At 57.8% G+C, this 21,431-nt stretch overlaps 1 protein-coding gene across 2 annotated transcripts; it reads right to left on the reverse strand.

Annotated features, from left to right (window-relative positions):
* Positions 1-905: 905 nt before the first annotated feature.
* On the reverse strand, positions 906-19,817 carry Fgd2 (FYVE, RhoGEF and PH domain containing 2). Of its 2 annotated transcripts, none has more exons than XM_047559734.1 (16): positions 19,548-19,817; positions 16,168-16,408; positions 13,941-14,021; positions 13,290-13,438; positions 12,551-12,707; positions 12,281-12,419; positions 11,752-11,810; positions 11,454-11,600; positions 10,820-10,912; positions 7,044-7,123; positions 6,928-6,958; positions 6,488-6,577; positions 5,905-6,036; positions 3,064-3,210; positions 2,045-2,191; positions 906-1,805 (listed from the first exon to the last, which is right to left on the reverse strand). In XM_047559734.1, the coding sequence occupies exons 1-16, from the start codon at positions 19,613-19,615 to the stop codon at positions 1,590-1,592; spliced, it is 1,977 nt and encodes a 658-aa protein (XP_047415690.1). In that variant the 5' UTR covers positions 19,616-19,817; the 3' UTR covers positions 906-1,589. The 2 variants fall into 2 exon arrangements, with proteins under 2 accessions (XP_047415690.1, XP_047415691.1); XM_047559735.1 differs by lacking the exon at positions 19,548-19,817 and adding an exon at positions 17,282-17,560.
* Between the last annotated feature and the right edge of the window lie 1,614 nt (positions 19,818-21,431).

Raw genomic sequence — 21,431 nt, forward strand, 5'->3', positions numbered from 1 at the left:
GCCCTTTTAATTTGTTGAGACGGTCCTGCTAAATTGCCCAGGCTGACTTTGAACTTGTGATCCTCCTGCCTCAGGAGCCACTGGGATTACATGAGCCATGGCACCTGGCTTACTGGGCTTTTTAAAACAACCTGTAGGAAAAAAATATATATATACACCCTACAAAAGTGATGTGTCCCCAGGCCAGAGGCCTGCCCTGGCCCAGCATAGTTCTGCTTCAGGGCAGAACTCAGCAGAACTGCTGGGAAGAGCTGAGGGTGTCCAGGCCCAGACCCAGGCCTCTGGTGACCACTGCCACCCCCTGGTGGTCTCTCATGAAAAAGCAGCTGCCTCCACAAATGGGCCAGTGGCTAGAGCAGGGAGATACAGGCACCCGACTGACTTCTTTCCTCTGCCTTCCCCTCTCTCCCTCCCTTCCCTTTGCTCTTTCTCCCTCCTCTCTCTCTCCCACTCTCTCCCCACTTTCCTTGCCTTACTGTTCTGCTAGCTGATGGAAAAATCTCTGACTTTAATCCACTGGGTTAAAATAAACCTGCTCTGGCATTTTGAGCTGTGTAACTTTGAACTAGTCTCTAAACCCTTTCTGAGCTTGTGTCCTCATGGAGAATATGGAAATTGCAACTCCTGATGATAAAAGGAGCTAATCCACGCAGAACGCCCAGCACAGAGCTAGGGCCTCTAGATGTTTATTAGTGTTGCTACCTCCCTGCGGCCAGCTGCACAATCATTGGTAGTCAGCCGGCTTTCTTCATCACCCATGTATCCCAGGCTGCACATTAGACTCAGTGGCACTCCTAAAAACTACCCAGGCCTCCCCAGTCCCAGGCCAAGTTGATGAAAAACTCGGATGGTGGGCACACATTGATGATCTTTATTTTTTAAATGTTTTTACGGTATGAGGATTGAACCAGGGGTTCCGTGCCACTGAGCTACATCCCCAGCCCTTCTTGGTTTTGAGAAAGGGTGTCACTAAGTTGCCCAGGCTGGCCTCGAACTTGTGCTACCCCCTGCCTCAACCTCCTGTGTTGCTAGAATTTGGGGGTATGCACCAGGGTGTGCCCCTGGTTGGTTTTTTTACTTTAGATTTTTTTAAAAATTATTTTTATTTTCAAGTAGACTATATTTTAGAGAAGTTTTAGATGCACAACAAAATTTACCATAAAATACAGAGAGTTCCCATACTGGTGAATATTTTTTAATCTTAAAATTAACTTGTGGATCTATTCACCAACATTTCTATTTTTATCATGATTGTTATTTTGGTACTGGAGATTGAACCCAGGGGTTTTTTACCACTGAGTCACATCCCCATCCCCTTTTATTTTTAATTTAGTTACCAAGTCTCCCTAAGTTACTTAGGATTCCACTAAATTGTTGAGGCTGACCTTGAACTTGAGCGCGATCCTCCTGCCTCAGCCTCCCGCGCCCAGGGGGACCCCTTTTTCTGCATGCTGGATCAGGACGTGTGGTCCAGCCACAGATGCCTGCAGTGGATTCTGTGAAGGCGCAGCTTGGGGTGGGCTGTGGGATCAGCCCCTGCAGAGTTCAGCTCTGAGTGGGAGGGGCGAACAGGAGCGGCCAGCGGTGGCTCAGTCAGACAGGTCCCCGTCATCAGGCACCCCGGGGCTCCAACCGCTGGCTGCCCTTTCCATGGCTTTCATCCAGCGACCCTTCAGCTCCTCCGTCTCGGCCTTGAAGGTGTAGAGCTGGCCCGACTGTTGCAGCTGGAAGGCCCGGGGGTCCCCCTGGGGCCCGGGGGTCACCTGGTAGCCCAGCAGGGGGATGGAGGTGTGGGCCCGCATGTCCTGGAGGAGGAGAGCGAGCGGGCTGCCATTTAGAAGGCAGAGCACGTGCCTGCCACTCAGACCTCTGGCCCCACAGAGGGGGCGGGCTGGCGGGAGGGCAGCAGGAGGGTGGAGGACTGTGAGCTCGGAAGCCCACTGACCCACTGAACCGTGACGCTGGGCCTCATCTGACACATGGGCCAACAACGCCCCCACATGGTGGGGAGACCAAGACCCGGGCGGGCGGACGCTGGCCTCACCTGAGGAGCCGCATAGACGTAGAGCACCAGGGGATCATCGCGGGGGATCACACACCAGCCCCGGGGGCCACTCTTGCCCCACTTGTCCCCGATGAGCTGCAGGAAGCTGCACATCAGACTCTGGTCTGGCCCAGCCGAAGCTCCTTTCTGAAAGCAGAGGGGCAGCGGGACCGGCGCCCACCACGTGTCCGTCAGGCAAGCCTGGGGCTACAGCCACTGTTTTTAATCTTTGCAGCAAGGAGGGGTATTTGTCCCCGTGGCTCAGAAATGTCATGCCCTGTGCCTATGTCACCAGACTGGCCAGTGGCAGAGCTGCATGGAGCCCCAGCCAGCCTGGACCTGAAGGGCGGGCGCCCATGGGGGCAGGGCCAGGAGGGCTTATCCCCTGCAGTAGCCCTGAGAACAGCGTCAGGGATTGGGGGGGACCAGGTCTGCAAGGACAGGGAGGGCTGGGAGGAGCGGATGTCCATCAGAAGGAACGACCTGGGACAGGCTGGGGTCTTATCATCTCCTGGGGACTGTGGGATGTCGACCTGGCCTTCATGAGGGGTGGGGAAGGGCGACCAGCACGCAGAGCACCTGTGGGGGCGGGGAGGGCTCGGGGAGGCCCTGACGGCAGGTGACAGACAGAAAAACCCGCTCCAAAGTGTTGGGCACACCACCCTCTGGACCTGGGTCTCCATGGGAGAGGACCAGCTGGTCCCTGCGGTCCCTTCCAGCTAGGTGGAGTCTGTGGTCTGCCTGGCCTGGAGCCTCAGTGTCCCCATCTGTCAAATGGTATCAGTGACACCTCCTGGGACCGTGGAGAGGGACACAGAGGCGGGGCGGAAGAGCCCGCTGACAGCCTGCAGCCCAAAGCCACCTGTTTGGTGACAGCCCTGGGCTGCCTGGGCTGGGGTGGGGGGAGCAGGAGGGAGGGTGTGACCACGGCGGGGTGGCCGCTCAGCACCTAGGACAGGGCTGTCGGGCGCAGCACGCTCAGGCTCAGCAGCGAAGGACAAGGGACTGAGGAGCCGCACCTCCAGGATGCCCCGCCTCCGCTCCTGCCTGTCGTGGGGGAGCACGCTGCCAGTCAGGAAGGCGTAGCAGGCCAGGCAGACCCGGCTGGGCCTGTTGTCGTCGTACTTGAGCTCGGCCTTGTAGTCGGAGCACCGGGCGCACACCACCTGGGCGGAGGCAGGAGGGCCTGAGGTGAGGCCTCGGTCAGGGGACGGGGACAGGAGAGCCACCAGGGCAGGAGGGAGGGAAACAGTGCAGGCCGCAGAGGCAGAGCGGGTGGCCCCCGGGCTGGCCGAGCTTCAGGACCTGAGGCTTCAGGGGCAGGGGACAGGCAGAGCTAAGACCCGGGCTCTGAGTCTGCGGCTCCTCACTGCCCCCTTTCACGAGGGGCTGGGACTCGGGGGGGCCTAATCCTGGACACGGCCTTTGTCCTTGAAGGAGGGTGAGAGCAGGTCAGCCCAGAGAGGGTGGTGGCATGCGGAGGGCCACACAGCTCACTGGCAGTGCAGACCTCCACAGTCAGGGCATGTCTTTACAGTCCCGCAGTTTGCTTTAGGGCTCATGCGAATTTTGCCTTCTACTCCAGAATGTTCTAGTATAAAAATGATGGGCCGATGGTTTTAGCCAGGAAGAGTTGTAGTGAGTACGCTGAGGAGCAGGGCCCACCCCAGGCCATCCCCGAGAAGCCCCCAAGGCCGATGTGGGTCAGGCCGGGGAGGCCAAGGAACAGAGACAGCACCCTGCAGGACGTGGCTCCAAGGAGGGCCAGGACGGGGCAAGAGGAAGGCCCCGAGGAGGGAATGCGGCCAGCAGTGTGCCGGGCGTCTCCACCTCGCCAAGCAGGGGAGACAGACACAGGCACCTGAGCCACCAAGAGGATGACTCCCCGACTCCCCGGGCGCACAGGCAGGAGACGCCTCAGGCTGCCCAGGCCCGGGGCTCCGGCTGTCTCAGGAGTATTTTGTTGTTGTTTTGAGAAATTTAAATTATTTAATATAACTAGTAAATATTTTCCTGCTTCACCAACTTCTAATTGTGAAATATTTCAAAACCACAGACAAGTCGGAGCTCTAACTTTTTTTTTTCTTTTGGTCCTAGGCATTACCCCGGGGCACTTCACCACTGAGCCACAGCCCCAGCCCTTCTAAGCTTTTAATTTTGAGACAGGGTCTCATGAAGTTGCTGGGGGCCTTGCTGAGTGGCTGAGACTGGCCTCGAACCTGTGATCCTCCTGCCTCAGCCTCTCGAGCTGCTGGGATTACAGGCGTGCTCCACCCCGCCTGGCTAAAACTCCAGGCAAGTTGGGAGAATTCAGTGAGACCACTCACCAAAGTCACCAGTGGTTACGGCTTTTGTCTCATGGGTTTTCCCTCTCTTTCTCTCTCTCTCTCCCTCTCTCCTTTAAATCTGTAGCTGATATCTCTTAAGAACAAAGGTGCTCTCCTACCCATCCGCAATGTCTTCATCACATTTGGGAAATTGAATATTGAGCAATATTATCTATACATGCCTCACAATCAAGTTTCCCCCAACGGTCCCAATAATGACCTTGTGTCCCTTGCCCCAGAATTCAAGTGAGGATGATGTATTTCATTCACGGGTTGCGTATTTTATGGGGTCCCACGCCAGAAGGCAGGTACATGGGCATTGTGATTCTTTGTACCTCTTTGCACTTCTTCCCTGTTTTTTTAATTTTTAAAATTTATTTTTATTTTTATTTTTTTGGTACTGGGGAGTGAATCCCAGGGTCATTTAATCACTGAGTTACATCCCCAGCCCTTTTTATATTTTATTTAGAGACAGGGTCTCACTGAGTTGCTTAGGGCCTCACTAAGTTGCTGAGGCTGGCTTTGAACTCAAGATCCTCCTGCCTCAGCCTCCCAAGCTGCTGGGGTTACAGGCTGCACCACCATGCAGGCCTCTTCCCTTATTTTTATTTTTATTTTTTTGAACTGGGGATCGAACCCAGGGCTTTGGGAATGCAAGGCGAGTGCTCTGTCCCTGAGCTACATTCCAGCCCCTCTTCCCAGTTTTTAACAAGTGACTGGGACTACTTACACAGCTCCAAGTGTGAACTGATGGAACTGTCATTTTCAGAACCGTAGCAAGTCCCTAGATCCTCCCTGTTTGGCTCGTGCATGTGACTCACAGCTTACCATCTGTATGCAAGTCCTGATTGCAGCCTAATGCATTTCAGGGACACCTCCCTGACTGGCCACAACCTGTCCCGCTGGACACCTCCTGTGCCCTGGAGCTTATTAAAGGCGGAGGTTGCAAAGGGCCTCTCTACTCACAGAATAGATGGAGGGGACCCGGTGTGACAGGGACCTACTCCTGCAGAGCAGCAGGTGCACCTGGAGGGAAGCAAGAGTCACCCGAGCCCCCTCTGAGCATGGAGGAGCGGAGGGAGGGGGGAAGGCAGGGGACTTCCTGTGGCTCTCACGACCACCCTGGAGGCAGCTCAGACTCCCACGGTACAGAGAGGAAGAGGCTGCCAGGTCCGCGGGGTCAGCACTGACGGATCAGGTGCTGGAGGAGGGGCGGGAGGGCGAGCGGAGCTGGCCAGGAAGAGAGAGGGTACTGGGGCACAGGGCTGCGAGGCCGGGCGTGGGCGCCCACCTAGGGAAGGAGTCCAGCTGCGAGTTCAGGGGCCTTGGGAAACGGTGACAGAAAGCAGGTGACAAGGTCAGCTCGGGGGCGTCAAGGGGATTGTTTTACTGCGGGGACCTCCATTTTCCCATCTGTAAAGTGGGGCGCTGCAGCCCCCGCTCCAGAGCCGCATGAGGCCAAGGGTACCTGACCGGGGACTGAGGTGCCGCTGGGCCGCACGGAGCAGGGGCGGGGCCTGCGGGGGCACTCACGTAGCCACAGGCCCTGCAGTGGTGGCGTCGGCGCGTCAGGGCATTGAAGGGCTCCTGGCAGCGCATGCACATGGTCACCATCTTGTCCCGGACCCATTGCGGCGCTCGGAGACCCAGCTCCTCCGACTGCAGCTGTGGGACAGGGAGGAGTTGGGCGTCCCAAAGGCTTCCACCGACAGAACCCAACAAACCTTCGAGAGAGGTTACTTACTATTATTCTTATTTTACGAGCGAGAAAACTGAGACCCAGAGAGGTCAAGAAACTCAGCAAAGTCACCCAGCAAGCCAAACCTCAGAGCTCGTGTAGGCAATCAAGTCCCTGATCCCACCTCCCTGGCCCACATTTCTCAGATCATTTCAAATCCCACACTACACTTGCCTGGGCCAGAGCTGCCGTCTCCATCCCTGTCCCCGGATACTGCAGAGAGGCCCCCAAGGGCAGGTTTTGCTAGAGGGAAGCTTTGTCTCTGTCACCAGGGAGCGGTGGGGAGGAAGGACTTCCCCTGGTCCCTTCAGGTCCCTCCTGGTGGGTGACACCCCTGTCCCCTGGCAGCTCCAGGCGGAGACCCAAGGCTTCACCAACCTGCTCCTGGGCGTCGCCCTCGGCGCCCTGGACTGCGGCCTTGAAGGTTTCATTCCGCTTCTCGATTTGGTCGATGGCGGCTTGGCAGGCCTGGGTGGAGGGTGGAGGAGGTGGGGGGCATTGAGGGGTGGCAGGGGCTCCTCCGTTCATCCACCCACCAATCCCCCCGTGCGGAAAGCCTGGCGCCAGGCATGGATCCCGCGCCACTCGGGCTGCCCTGAGGAAGGAGAAACTGAGCCCCTGAGCACCTGTGAAAACGGAGGCTCAGAGAGGTTAAGTGACTTGCCCCGGGCTTTCCAGCCAGGCAGTGAGAAACAGCAGGATTTGAACCCAGGGCTGGCTGCACGCTCCACAGAGCAACTCCTTAGGAAGATCGGGGAACAGCCAGCACACCCAGTGTTCTGGGCTCAGACTCCAAGGAGCCCTGGGCATTCCCATACCTGCATCCAGGAAACCATTTCCTCCTGGGACCTGCTCGGAAGGGAGGTGAAAGTGCACATGGGTGCCAAGGGGGCACCACCGGGTCCCCTGCCTGCCCGTCCCAGCTGCCTCCTACCGGGCCTGCAGTTCCAGCGTGCGCTGCTTCCCCGACACCAGGAAGCTGTGGGGGAATTCCACGTCGCTCAGCTCCCGCACCTGCAAGCCAAGGAGGGCCCCCATTCAGCCCGGCTGCGCCCTGTCCCCAGTGCAGCACTGAGGAGCCAGGGCAGGTGCCTGTGCCCGAGGGGCAGGGATGGGGAGCCGGCTCTCCACCTCTCCAGTCCTGCTGAACCCAGCAAAGGCACCTGCAGCGGGGCCTCACAATCCATGAGGGGCACTCGTGGCTCCAGGAACTTCAGCAGCAGCTGAGGTGGCCCAGTGTGGAAAGGAGGTGACAGCCCCCAGCAAAGCCCAAGCAGAACTGGGTCCCCACACCAGACGAGGATGTGAAGGCTTACTGCACCATTTTCTTGGCTTAAAATGTCCATGATAAAAAGTTGAAGGAGGCTGGGCGAGGTGGCGCTTGTGATCCCAGCGGCTTGGGAGGCTGAGGCAGGAGGATCATGAGCCTCAGAAAATTAGAGTGGCTGTAAGCAACTCAGTAAGACTCTGTCTCTACATAAAATATTAAAAAGGGCTGGGGATGTGGCTCAGTGGTTAAGCACCCCTGGATTCACTCCCCAGTACCAAAAAAGAAAAAAAAAAAAAAAGGTTGAAGGAAATAATCTTCACAGCAACTTTGGAAGGCAGATACTATCATCCTCATTGAGGAGATGAGGACATGGAGACCTGCCTGGGGTCACACAGCATTGAAAGGGCTTCCAGCTCAGGTTTTGTGGGGACCAAAGGTCAGGTGGGAGGACATTCACCTCCACCCAGCCCTGAGTCCTGCAGCTCAGATGGCCCCAGGCCACGTGGGGACAGATTCGCAAAGAGAACCTAGACACACCTGGAGCCCTCTGCCGTGCCACCGGGTGGCCAGGGCTTCCCGCACGGCAGGGGAGGCCACCACTTCCCTGACAGCACTGGCCCTGAGCACATCCTCCCTCCTGCCAGGCCTGGCTGACGGCCCCAGCGTCTGTCCCGCTGCAAGGGCCTGCTGCGGTTTGGACTGAGTGCCTTGGATCCCGGGAGGTCTCCAGAGCTGAGAAGGGTGGAGGTGGGGGAAGAGGAGTCTGGGGAAGCCGCTCAGCAGTCCTGTTCGAGGACCACGACGCACTGGACTGGAGCAAAATGCAGCCAAGCCAGTGGGGCGTGGTGGCCCACGCCTGTGATCCCAGCGGCTCGGGAGGCTGAGGCAGGAGGATCGCAAGTCCAAAGCCGGCATTAGAAAATTAGGGAGGCCCTAAGCAACTCAGTGAGACCCTGTCTCTAAATAAAATATAAAAAAGGGCTGGGGATGTGGCTCAGTGGTTGAGCACCCCTGGGTTCAATCCCCAGTTAGAAAGAAAGAAAGATCGGAGCAGACCCATAGCAAATGCCAGTCAGGAAGGAATCCCATGATGGCCCACGCCTGCCGGGGCTGGGCTCCAGGATGCACAGCATTTAAGGGGCAAAAGAAGGATTCCAGCTCAGGTCTGCAGTCTCTAAAGGTCAGGTGGGAGGACACTTATTTCTCTGGGTGGGGAGGGAGAGCAGGTTTCCTACCATGGGACAGGATCAGAAAGTCTGGCAAGGCCTCAGGATTACTCGGGCAGGGGAGGGGGCAGAGGGAGACAGGACAAGTCCAGGGTGTGGCGTCCAGAAGCAAGAGGACACAGGCTATTCTGATAGAAGGCCTGAGTGTCCAGGACACCCCTGAGATGCTCACACAGCACCTCTGGTTTCAAGGGAGCTTGGCTGCACCCAGTCTCAACGGCCCACCCAGCTGGGGGCCAGTGCCAAGCCCATTTTTCCGCACAGTGCCTTTGTGCTCCTTGCAAAAAGGAGGAATCCAAATGCTTTACCGGCATCTGTTGGGAAACTGGCATAACATCCAGATTTTGTTGGAACAAGATATTTGACTGCCATCTGCCGGACAATTCTGACTATAAATGTACAATCTATGATATTGTCACAGTCTGCCAACATGCAGTCTGCTGCAGATGGCACCCTCTCGAATGAGGTATCCTTGTACAGTGCACAAGCTGCACAGCTGTACATGGAATCCCTGAGGGGGCGGACCTATAATCCTTCCTTCTTTGCAGACTGGCCCTGTGCAAAACATTAATACCAGGTGAGATTGTGGCGCCAGCTGCTGAGAGCAGGTCTCCCTGACACACCAGAAAGCGGCCAGGGGTCATAGGCCAGTGAGCACCATCATGGTGTTCAAGCCCAGACCGCTGCTTCCTAACTTATGGTTCAGAAAATGGTCTGGCATAGACATGGGGCCATGGACAGCTCTGCACCTGCCATGCCAGTGTTCTCCAGGAGAGGGCGCTGTGCAGCTGCTAGAGTGAAAGACTTTCAGCAGACTCCAGGAGACCGGGGGTGGCCGGCGCCTCAGTCCTCCACCTCCAAGCACCCAACCAGCTCACACTCGGCAGGACATATTTTCTTTCTGGTGCTGGGGATCGAACCCAGGACCTCGCACACGCCAAGCATGCACTCTACCGCTGAGCTGCACGCTGCCTCTACGAACTTTCTCTTTACGGCTGTGTTGGTGTCTGTTTCCTGACCTTTCTGTCAATCTCTGCCTGCATCTCTGCCCCTCCTGTGGTAAGATGCCCGCCACTTCCTCCTCAGCATCTGAGATTTGGCCACGAGCTTCATGCCTCTGAGCAGAAGCCTTACTTGGGAACCTGCAGCATGGGGATTAGACCCGTGGGCTCCAGACCCAGGTTCGCTTGAAGCTTTGAATCAAGGTTGTCCAGATCAGAATTTGCCGTGGGACTCCTGAGCAAGTCATGTAATTAAAGTCTTGGTTTCTTATCTTTTTAAATGGGATCAATAGTAATGCACTCACACAGGTGAGCTTTGAAAGGTTATGTCCCACAGCAGTTGACAACTCAGAACAACTTACACCCGCCCTGAACAGAGTGCTGGTTGAATAAATGACAGCCCATCCACAGTGGAATACTATGCAGCAGTGCAAAAGGATGAGGCAGCTGTAATGTGCTGAGGGCAACACTCTCCAGAACTAGTAGTTAAACAAGCAGAGTGCAGAGCCACGGTAATAGAATGTATGTCAAAGGCCTGGGGAGAAGCCAAGGTAAGGGGGAGCAGGGGGACAGGGCAGGGAGGAAACTGCTCATGTCTGTGTATTTTATATTGTTTGTTTTTGAAATGTGTATTATCTAATTGTTAAATGATGCAATCAAAATCATCATCATCATCATCATCATCATTTTTGGCAGCCTTAGGGACGGAGCCCAGGACTTCCAGCATGCTAGGCCAGCATTCTACCTCTGAGCTACATCCCCAGCCCTTTATTATTTTTTATTTAGAGACAGTCTCACTCAGTGACTGCCCAGGCTGGCCTCAAACTTGGAATCCTACTGCTTCAGCCTCCCAGGGCTGAGGATGTAGCTGGGGATGTAGCTCAGTGGCAGTGTGCGGGCCTGGCATGCAGAGGCCCTGGGTTCAATCCCCGGGGGGCGGGGAGCAGGGGCTCAGGCCCTACCCAGACCTGCTACCTGCGCACCTGCATCCACCCAGCCCGGGCTGGTGCCTCCTTACTCCCTGACTAGCAGCGCAGTGCAGGCGTCTGGCCATGCCACCCCTAGGACCCAGGAAGGACCCCTAGGGCCCGGGAAGGACCCCTGCAACTCTACCTCCAGCCCTTCCAGCCCCGTGTGCTGAGGACCCGCTGGCAACCTGGGTGACCCTGCACTCCTCCCCACCCGGGGGCCACCTTCTGGCGGAGCCTCTCACCTTCATCCCGGCCACGTCGATGCGCGTCCTCACCTGGAACTGGGCGCCCACCTGGATGACCCTGGGCACACAGTAGAGCAGCATGTTGTTGAACTGCGGAGACACGGCGGGGGGTCAGCGCGCCTTCCAGAGTGGGCGGCACCAGGACCCCTCCCTCTGCCACCTTCTGGCCTAACTCACTGGACGCCACAGAGGACGGGGAAGGGGCTGTCTAGTCCCTGCCCCACTAGGATGGGTGCCGAAGGTCACCCTACTGTGGGCACGAAGGGAACAAAGCCGACCTCACACCCACAAGGCTGTTCTCACAGGGGTTCAGGGCCCAGGGACTTGGGGGAGGGAGGTGTAGCCCTCCGAGTGGGACCACCTTGCCGGATCTCAGGAGAGCCCCTGGCTTCTTCAGAGTGAGCAGGGCAGTTCTTCCTGGCAGCTAACCTAAGGCCTCCCTGCTGTCTCCGCCCTAGAACAGGATTAACACTGGCTCTGGAGTCAGACAGGTTGGGGCATCTCTGGGAAGACTGTAGGTTGGAAATTCCCGCGACCCAGTCGCCAAGCATCAAAGCAGAGTACAGAACACAGGGTCTTCCTGAGTCTCCTGCAGTGCCAGATGGCGGCCAGGCTCCCCGCAGCCCCCTACCAAGAAAAGGTAGCGCTCCATGGGGTCCCTGCGGCGGAAGGAGATCTTGAAGACCGGGCCCTCGCGGAGCAGGGCGTTGGAGGGGTCCACCATGTCGTCGTCCAGGCCCAGGCGCTGGTACACCTCCCACAGGTCTTGCAGCCGCTCCTGAGCACGAGGGAGCGCCTCAGCCGGGCCGCCAGGGCCGCTGCTTTGTGGGGCGGGCGGGAGGGCGGGCGCCCAGACTGAGGGGGTCCAGCCACCGGGGCGGGTCAGGCCCAGAGGACGCCACAGGCTCGCCCCAGGGCCCGCCGCTCACCATCTCCGCGATGGCTGCGTTGGAGTGCTGGGCGGCGGAGAAGATCATGTCCAGGGCTTCTGAGGAGGAGACGGCCAGGGTCACCCCGGACACGCTGCGGCTGGCGGCTGGGAGGCCTGGAGGCTCTGCAAAGCGGCCTCAGGACCTGCCAGGACCGCGCCCGAAGCGCCCACGGGTGCGCCCTGCACACGCGGTGTCCGGATGGCGGGGCCATCGGTGGGGAGACTGGACGCACCCAAAGGCAGTGCAGCTAGGGGTTGGGCTTGGAGCAACGACCCGAGGGCGCGGTGGGAGAAGCGCGGGTTTGGCACCCTGCGGGCACAGGTTCAGTCCGGCTCTCCTCCTCTCTGGCTGTGTGACCTCGAGCAAGTCACTTAAACTCTCTGGGCCTCAGTGTCCTTTTTTGGTAAACAGTGGCTAAAGGTATGGATAATGCCCACATTCGATACCGATGACTGGCAATCGACAGCCTTGTTGTAGATGCTCCATAAAGAGACGGCGTGGCCCCTCGGACGGCGGGCATGCTCACTCTGGGCAGCGGCGCGGTCCGGGGCCTGGGCCGGCAGCTTCTGGACGTACTCCTTGAGCAGCAGCTCGTAGCGCGGGACCCTCTGCACTGGTTCCAGCATGTGGTGCTGTAGGGTCAGGCTCCCCGAGGCCTCGCTGCTCTGGGGGAGGACAGGTTGGTGCGACGCGGGGAAGGGGGAGCCGGGAGGGCCCGGGGAGCGGCAGGGGGGGCGGGCACTGGGGCCTGGACACGCCCCCAAACCCCAAGCCAGGCTCCACCCTCCCGCCCCACCTGGATGCGGGCGACGACCTCCTGGAAGGGCGGGGACTTGTCAGTCCAGGTGGCCAGCAGCTCCGCCGCCCGCCCGAAGTTCTTGACGTACTCGCTGTACATCTTCAGGAACGGCGCCAGTTTCTGGATCACGTCCCCAATGCGGGGCGTGGTCGTCCTGCACAAGGACACCCAGGGATGGTCCTCAGCCTGGGACTCCAGCAGGGCCAGGGAGGCCGGCTCTCTGCACCGCCCCGTGCACCCACGTGCGCCTGGCCCCCTTGGACCGCGACCCCCAGGGCAGGTGCTGGCACCCGCTGACCGCCCTCCCCACGGCGCGGAGCCTGCAGCAGGGCCGGCAGCTACTCCGTGCTTGGTCAGGTAGCAGTCCCAGGCCCCTCGCCCATTCCACGCTCACAACCCTGCGGGAGCAAAGAGCCTTTAGCCCATCTTAGAGATGAGGACGCGGAGGCTCAGGGGCTGTCCTGCCTCAGCTGTATTCCCACCACACCAGCCACTCCAGCTGTGTGGCCTTGGGCCAGTCACTTCACTTCTCTGTGCCTCAATTTCTACTCTGAAAAAAATGGGAATGATGGTAGGTGACCTCATAGGATGTGCCCCCCCTCCTGTTCACCCAAGCTCCTTGCTGTGCCTAGCCGGGTGGAGGGGACTGTCATGGCCCCTCACGGCAAGCGCACAGCCTAACGGGTGAACCCGGGGCCCCGGCGCCCCGACCTGGCTCGGGCTGCGGCCGCCTCACCAGTCTTCCAGGCGCCTCTGCAGCTCGGGGAGGAAGAACTGCGCGTGGAACTGATGGATGGAGGAGATGTTGGAGAAGATGAGTCGGACCACGTCCTCGGGGAAGGCCTTGCTGCCGCGGGCCTCCCTCAGCAGCTCCTGGAAGAACACCTGCGGCCGCCACCGCCGGGTCACTGGCTGCCCAGGGGCGCCACCCACTGGCCCACCCAGGCGGGGCAGCGCGGCGGGGGAGGGGGCCTGAGGGTCGCCGGAGGCCCCCCTTAATCTCCCTGAATCCAGCAACACCCTGGGGAGGGACAGCAGGGGCTCTGTGTTCTGGTCACTTTGAAGATTTGGGGACATGGGGTTTGGCCAAAGTTGAGGGAAGTCAGAAAGCCGGTCCTGGGTCTGTGGGGCTAGTGGACTTCACCAGGCGTGAGCGCCCGTGCTGATGGCCAGTGACTTGACCCTGTGGCCTTGGGGCTCCTTAAGAAAGCGGGCGAGTTCGTGTCGGGTGGCGGGTGCGAGCTGGGCAGGCTGGGAGCCTGCAGAGGGGCTCATCCCGCCTAGCTCAGCCTCCGTCAGCGGGGCGCCAGGGCCTCGGGGCAAACCCAGGGTCCTGAGGACTGGCAGGTGGGGGAGGGGAGCCCGGCTGGGCGGTGGGGCCACTAGCCTGGTCCAGAAGGTGCAGGCGAGCCACGTAGGCCTGCTCCGTCTCCAGCAGCTCCCGGACCACCCTCTTCTCCTCCGGCTCCTGCAGGGGTGGGAAGAGGAGAGGGCGAAGGGAGGACCGGGCTCCTCTGCAGAGACCCTGGTCTGGTCTCCAGCGCCTCCCTGCAGCGCGTCTGGGCTGGCCTGGCACGACCTCATCAGAGAACCTGTGCGACCGAGCCCGCGCTGCGGTTAGGAAGTGCCAGCTCCACCGGCAGCTGCCACCTTCAAGTCACCACCTCAAGAGGGCTGGCTGGCTGCCTGATGGAAGACCTCCAGGGGAGGCCACAAAGAGGAAGCTGGAGGCTGCATGGAGAGAGAGGGAGGGTCCTCGAAGCCCAGCCTCGGGCCGTCCCTGCCCAGGGGTCAGCTCACACGTTGAGCCATCATGGGAGTTCTAGCCCCAGACGCCACCTCTTCAGGTCTCGTGAGAGAGATCTTGTTATAGACTAGCTTGTGCCAGGCACGGTGGCACATGCCTGTGATCCCAGCAGCTCAGGAGGCTGAGGAGGTGGATGGCGAGTTCAAAGCCAACCTCAGCAATTTAGCAAGGCCCTAAGCAACTCAGAGACCCCGATTCAAAATAAAATATAAAAAGAGCTGGGGCCGTGGCTCAGTGGTTAAGAGCCCCTGGGTTCAATCCACAGGATCAAAAAAAGCCTAACTTGTGTCCCCGACTCAGGTGCTGCAGCCTTCAGCTCCAACAGTTACAACTGTCTTTGGAAATGAGGCCGTGAAGGAGGTAATCAAGGTCAAACAAGGTAATAAGCATGGGACCCTAAACCACAGGACTGGTGTCTGATAAGAAGAGGAAGGGAGAGCAGGAATGTGTGTGCACAGAGGGAAAGGCCACGTGAGGACACAGCAGGAGGGTGGAACAGAGGAAGGAATGGAGGCTGCCCCGAAACCAGCCCCGTGGGCACCTTGATTTCAGACTTAGGTCCCAAGAACTGTGAGAAAATACCTTTCTGTTGTTTGAGCCACACAGCGGGTGGTATTTTGTCTTGGCAGCCTTGGGAGACTAACACAGACCCCCATGAGACCAACGAAAAGCTGTCCTGCAGCATCCCAGTCAACCCAATAAGGTGTCATGTTAGGCCACTGTGTTTGGGGTGGTCTGCCGTGCAGACATCGATCACTAGAGCACGCTACTGCGATCATCCATCACAAGGCTCAGAGAGGTTAAGGTGACTGCCCAAAGTCACACAGAGAGAAAGAGGAAGAGTGGGGTGTAGTACAGTCCCATGCTTTGTCCCCCTGATCCACAGACCAGGAGACAAATCCGTAGAAGAGAGGTGACCCATGCAGGATCCGACCAGGTGTTAGTCTAAGGGCAGGAACATCAGGACTCAGACCTCTACTTCTGGTTTGAGAATGGTACCCCCTCCAAACGGTAAGCTGAGGCCACACCTGCAAAGGATATCAAGCTCACAGGGTGAAGCCTGTTCCAAGCTGCGTGACCTTGAGCGAGTGTCTTAAGCTTCAATTTCCTTGCCTAAGTGACTCCAAAAGTGAACCCCACCCCAGCTATTGTGAGTCAACATCCAGATATCAGAGAGAACGTTCAGCTTTTGGTTTTGGGGGATTGGCTAATTTCACTTAGTGTGATAGCCTCCAGTTCCATCCATTTACTGGCAAATGGCATAATTTCATTCTACTTCATGGTTAAGTAATATTCCATTGTGTTTATGAACCACATTTTCTTTACTCTTTCATCTGTTGAAGAGCACCTAGGTTCGTTCCATAGCTTAGCTATTGTGAATTGAGCTGCTATAATTGATGTGGTTGTGTCACTGTAATATGCTGATTTAAGTCCTTTGGGTATAAACAGAGGAGTGGGATAGCTGGGTCAAATGGTGGTTCCATTCCAAGTTTTTAAAGGAATCTCCACACTGCCTTCCAGAGTGGTCGTACCAATCTGCAGTCCCTCCAGCACTGTGTGAGTGAACCTTGTCCCCACGTCCTCACAGACACTTACTGTTCCTTGTGTTCCTGATCGTTGCCCTTCTGACTGGAGTGAGGGAGGCGGGAAGTAACGGGGCAGGCGCAGAGTCCTGGGGTATAGACAGTCCCAGGCTGTTGAGGGAGGGCCGTCTAGCTTCTGGCTAATCTCTGGTCACACAAGTTCCCGCCCGGGCTCCGGCAGAGGAGGGTGTCTGCAGAGGCGGTCAGGGAGAGGCCCCGCTTACCTGTGGCTCAGGCCCCGGGCAGGTCCCAGGCTGGCAAGGTCTCCTCCAGGCCCCGCTGGACAGCTTGTTCTTCAGGGAGCTCAGACACCTCCTGCTCATTGACCTGGGCCCGGACTCTGGGGTCTCCCCCACATGCTGCTTCTCCCATGGCCCCAGGGAGGGGGGCGGGGGCTGGGGCCTGTGCCCAGGGCAGGGATGGGCATCCTCTAGACCGTGGGCTCTGGGCTCTGCTCCCGGGGTCCTGAGAAGAGAGCAGACCCAAGAGTTTGCTTGTCAGGGAATGCAGAGAATGGCAGCATGCCCGGAGAGGGGCTGGGGCGACTGTTGTGCATTCCTGGGGTGCAGTGGCTCCTGAGTGCCCAGCACGCTATTGAAACATGCTAAGTAAAACTTCCAGGGGCTGGGGAGATAGCTCAGTTGGTAGAGTGCTTGCCTTGCAAGCACACGGCCCTGGGTTCAATCCCCAGCACCCCAAAACAAACAAACAAAAAAAAAACTTCCACTTCTCTCCCAGTGCCTTTCTTGGAGGGAACTTCAGTCTTCAAGATGAGTCACTCTTTATTCTCTGGGGAACTGCATACTTCCCTGTTTGAAATGCAGTCACACTGAGAAGACCCCTCCTTCCATGGAGGTTTTTGGCTCTTCTCAGATCACCCCTGCATGTCACTCCTGTGTTCATTTCTGCATCAGTAACTGGTACATGGAGGGAAGGTGGGAGCCATGGAGTGATCTAAAGTGAGAGCAGACCTGCTAAAGCTAGGATGGGACCTATGCTCTCCACATGACCAGTTGGGGAAAAAGCCAACCTAGGAGCAGATTCCCTGCTCCACCAGGACAGGGCTCCAGAGGGCAGCTTTGCTACCCTGTGCACTGGGTCTGCCAGTCAGTTGAATTCTGTAGATAATGGATGTCATCCTCACTAAATATGTCCGGTGACATGGGCTGCTCCCCATCTCCCTGGGCATGGAAAGGCTCACGGTGAGAGCAGAGTAGGCAGCCTTATGAGAAAGAGGCTGAAAAATGGAAGGTCTGACAAGACCTCTACTGTAAAGTTTTGCATTATTCCCATTTTGCAGTCATGGGAACTGAGACACAGAAAAGACGAGAAACTTACAGCTTGGGTGTGATAAAGGTGGGATTCAAATCAGACAGGCCGGTTCCTGGGCCTTGGCCCTAAACGGTTTCTCCTTTGAGTAAAGGAGAAACAGGTCCAGAGGGTCAAAGTGGCTTGCCCCAGGCCACACAGCCAGTTGGCAGCAGAGGGGACACTGGGGCCCCGTCCCAGGCTGCTGCCCCTCGGGCTCTCAAGCCTCCGTGGCACGGCGCGCCTGGTTCCTCCGCCCCCGAGCCTGCAGCCGGGGCTGGCGGATCTCGGGCTTCTGCTCTGCTATGGTTTCGGCTTCTGCGTTTCTCCCCACGTGCCCCAGGCCGGCTTGTTTCCTCCTTGCCCCTCAGTTTCAGATCGGCCTGGGCTCCAGGGGTTCTCCCAGAGAAGCCCAGGCCGAGGCTGCTGGCATGGCGCCCCTCGCTCCGTCAAGGCTGACTCTCGCCCTCTGACAACGCCTGCTCTGTGGCCATTCTGGTCCAAGGGCCGCCCGCTCAGGCCAGGGGTGCTGCCCGGGCAGCCGCGGCATGCCAAGGGGCTCCACACCTGGGGTGCTGGATGGCGGGGAGCAGGCCCCCCATGCCCGGGGTGGGGTGGACCGGGCAGGAGCTGTCCTCGGTGCTGAACGGGACGAGCGGGCAAAGACCCTGGGAGAGCCGGGGTCCAGTCACCAGCACGGGTGGCTGAGCTGGCCTTCTGGGTGGGTCAGGCCACCTCCACCCTGAAGCCCACGGGCGGCCCCTCTGAGGGCGTCTTCGTCACGACCTTGCACCATGTTATGACCCCAGCTTCGCATCCCAAGTCAGGGATCCTCCTCCTCCTCTCCGGGTCCCAAGGGTGCTGAGCTGTGCTCCCTTCAGTGGGGAGCCCTCCGGAAGTATGGGTGGCTGACAGGCTACTGGAAGTCCCTCTCTGGGAGCTGCTCACTCTGGTGGGGAGACCAACTGACTAGTCCCTGTGGAGTTCAAATAGCCAGACCTTTGCCTCGGCCCGGACACCCGAGGGCGGCCCAGCCCCCTCGCCTGGGCTTGTCCCCAAAGCTGTCCACACTAAACCCCTCGGGGCCAGTCTCTATCTCAGAGTCTCCTTCCAGGGCCCCTACCCACGACTGTCCCTTACACAGTCCTTAAGAACGGTCTGCTGAGTGACTTGGGGTCACACACACCCCTTGCCAGGCCACCAGTGACCTCCACACATCTGGTCCTGGCTTTTCCCTTCTGGCAGAAGCCTGGGCATTGCCCCAAAGCACACAGAGCACGTGAGCCCAAAGCCGTGGGCATCCCTGGGTCTCCGTCCCCTCGTCTGTAAGAACAGAAGCAGAGGCCACGCCATTCAGATGGACTCTTAGGATGATGACATCAAATAAGGAAGGACAGGCACCCAGGACAGTGCTGCCGGAACGTCCACCCCGCCTCATGGACACAGTCCCAGCCTGAGCCGTGACTCTCTCTCCCAATTTCGATAGCATCCATGTTGTTTCCACTGTGTCCTGTTTGAGTGGTCAGTTATACGGTTCGCCCTACTCGCAGGGAGAAGAGGCTTGGTGAGGATTAGCTGTGATTTCTGGGAGGTGCTGGGAGGGCGGCGGGTGAGTCTGCAGCCCAGACCCTGCCCTTGATCCACCCCCCACACACTCACAATCACACTGGGTTTTTTGTTTTGTTTTGTTTTGTTTTTCCGTTGTTTTGGTACTGGGGATTGAACTCAGGGGCACTCAACCACTGAGCCACATCCCGGTCCTTTTTTATATTTTATTTAGAGACAGGGTCTCCCTGAGTTGCTTAGGGCCTCACTAAGTTGCTGAGGCTGGCTTTGAACTCAAGATCCTCCTGCCTCAGCTTCCAGAGCCACTGGGATTACAGGCATCTGCCACCGCCAGCCCTGTTTTGTATCTTATTTAGACACAGGGTCTCGCTGGGTTGCTCAGGGTCTTGCTAAGTGGCTGAGGCTGGCTTGGAACCTGTGGTCCTCCTGCCTCAGCCTCCCAAGCCATGCACCACACCCAGCTGACACTGGTCTTAACTCTTCCAACACGCGTGGCTCCGTTTCCCTGCCCTGTTCTGGACCCCAACTGCACTCTCTTATGCTCCAAGGAGCCCATGACCAAGGCTGTGGGTGCTGCCCAGGCAGGAGGAGATGCCCAGGGAGGACCCAAGAGAGCACTGCCACAGAGAGCGCTGGGGGCGGCCCTGGCCCTGGGACCTGGAGCATGTGCTGCCGGACACGGGGCTGGAGGCCGCCTGGCCCGTGACCCTCCCCCCCAGCAGCCCGGTACCTGCTGTTCTCAAACACAGTCACCAGGCTGGACACAGAGGCCAGCTTCTCCTCGTCTGCCGGCTCCATCCCGCAGGCCTGCAGGGTGGTCCTCAGCAACCCCCGAAGCAGGGAGGGGGTTCCTAGCAGCACACGTGGCACCCTGGGCTGGGGACGCGCGTGGGCTAGGACATCCTGGAATCTGCGCCCATCTTTCCCAAGGTTGCAGCAGGCCCCTGGCTTCAGGGTGAAGAAAGAGGAAGTGGTCCCAGGGCCTCCTGCAAGGGAAAGGCCAGTTCTCCCCACGGGGGAGGAGCCTGCAGGCCCCACCTTCCCCATGGGCTGACCTTTCCCTCCTGAGACCCCTATCCCAGGACCCTGGGCTTCCCTCTCGCCCGAGTCACTGCAGCCGGCCGCACTGCCCATTGCGAGGTCCAGGGGTCGCACGTTGGCCTCCCTCTCAGCAACTTCTTTTCTGGATCTGTCCCTGTTCACTGGTGTCAGGAAACAGCTGTTTCTCCAGAATTGATCACGAACCTGCTAGGGCCGGCGGGCAGGAGCACTGCGGCCTTCCCACCTCCTTACTGGGTGATCTTGTATCAGTAGCCTCTGTCTTCACCTTGCTGCCCCCAGGGAGAGCAGCTTCCGCCCTGAAACTTGGAAGACAAAATTAGCTCACACAAACACCTTTTAATGCTTTATGAGTTTTTTTTTTTTTTTTTTTTTTTTTTTTTTTGCAGTGCTGGGGATCGAACCCAGAGCCTTGTGCTTGCAGGGCAGGCACTCTACCAACTGAGCTATATCCCCAGCCCTTTATGAGTATTTTCTTATTTACTTCATAATCACCTTATGAGGTGAGTCCTATTACTATCCCCACTTTCTACAAGAGGAAATCGAGGATCAGAGAGGTTAAGTAACTTGCTTGAGGTCACCCAGGAAGAAGAACACAAATGAAAGATTTTTCAAAGCAAAGGTGGGTGCTCCCAACAAAGATTCGTTGGGAGCCTGGATAAACACCATGCTGCTCCACCCTCAGGCTTCCCTGCCACTAGCGTGCTGGGTTGTGTCTGCCTGATGCCTCCTGGGCTGCCCAGTCTACCAATTTTTCCAGAACAAATGGTCACTGCCTCTGTTTTTCCTCAATCAAGCCTCACAGGCCATTCAAGTCCTCTCCCACTGGGGTCTGGTCTCGTGTTCTTAGCCAGAGCCCTTCATTGAGACTGGTCTTTGTCTGGAGCCTTAGTCATCTTGGTACCCGAAGTGCCTGGCACAGCTTCATGCTACAGCAACTGTGAAACCTGGGGGCTCGCGGGCCACCAGCTGTACTCCCTCAGGGCTTCGCCTGAGCGCTTCCTCCAGCAGAGACCTGGCCCCACCTCCAGCTCTAAATCTCGCTCCCCTCCTTGTTTCTGGTTTTATCTTTCATTATGAAGAATCTAGAATGCAGGGTGTGGTGGGCCACGCCTGTGATCCCAGCAGCTCAGGAGGCTGAGGCAGGAGGATCGGGAGTTCCAAGTCAGCCTCAGCAACTTAGTGAGGCCCTAAGCAACTCATTGAGACCCTGTCTCTAAATAAAATATAAAAAGGACTGGGGATGTGGCTCAGTGGTTAAGTGCCTCTGGGTTCAATTCTTAGTACAAAAAAAAAAACAAAACAAAAACCCAAAAAACTAGAACAGATGCAAAAGTAGAGTAGTTTAATGCACCCACAAACCTGTCACCCAGGCCCAACAACCGTCAGCTCCAGTCAGTCCCCTGCCCCCAACCACCTCTACTGTCCCTTCTCCTGTCATTCTGAAGCAAATTTCTGACAGATGATTTCCCCACAAATATTTCAGTGTGTTTCTAAAAGATTAGGACTTATAAATAAATAAAACACACTTACATATTTATAATAGCAACATCAT

This window comes from Sciurus carolinensis, chromosome 7 (assembly GCF_902686445.1).
Source record: "Sciurus carolinensis chromosome 7, mSciCar1.2, whole genome shotgun sequence".
Classification (NCBI taxonomy): domain Eukaryota; kingdom Metazoa; phylum Chordata; class Mammalia; order Rodentia; family Sciuridae; genus Sciurus; species Sciurus carolinensis.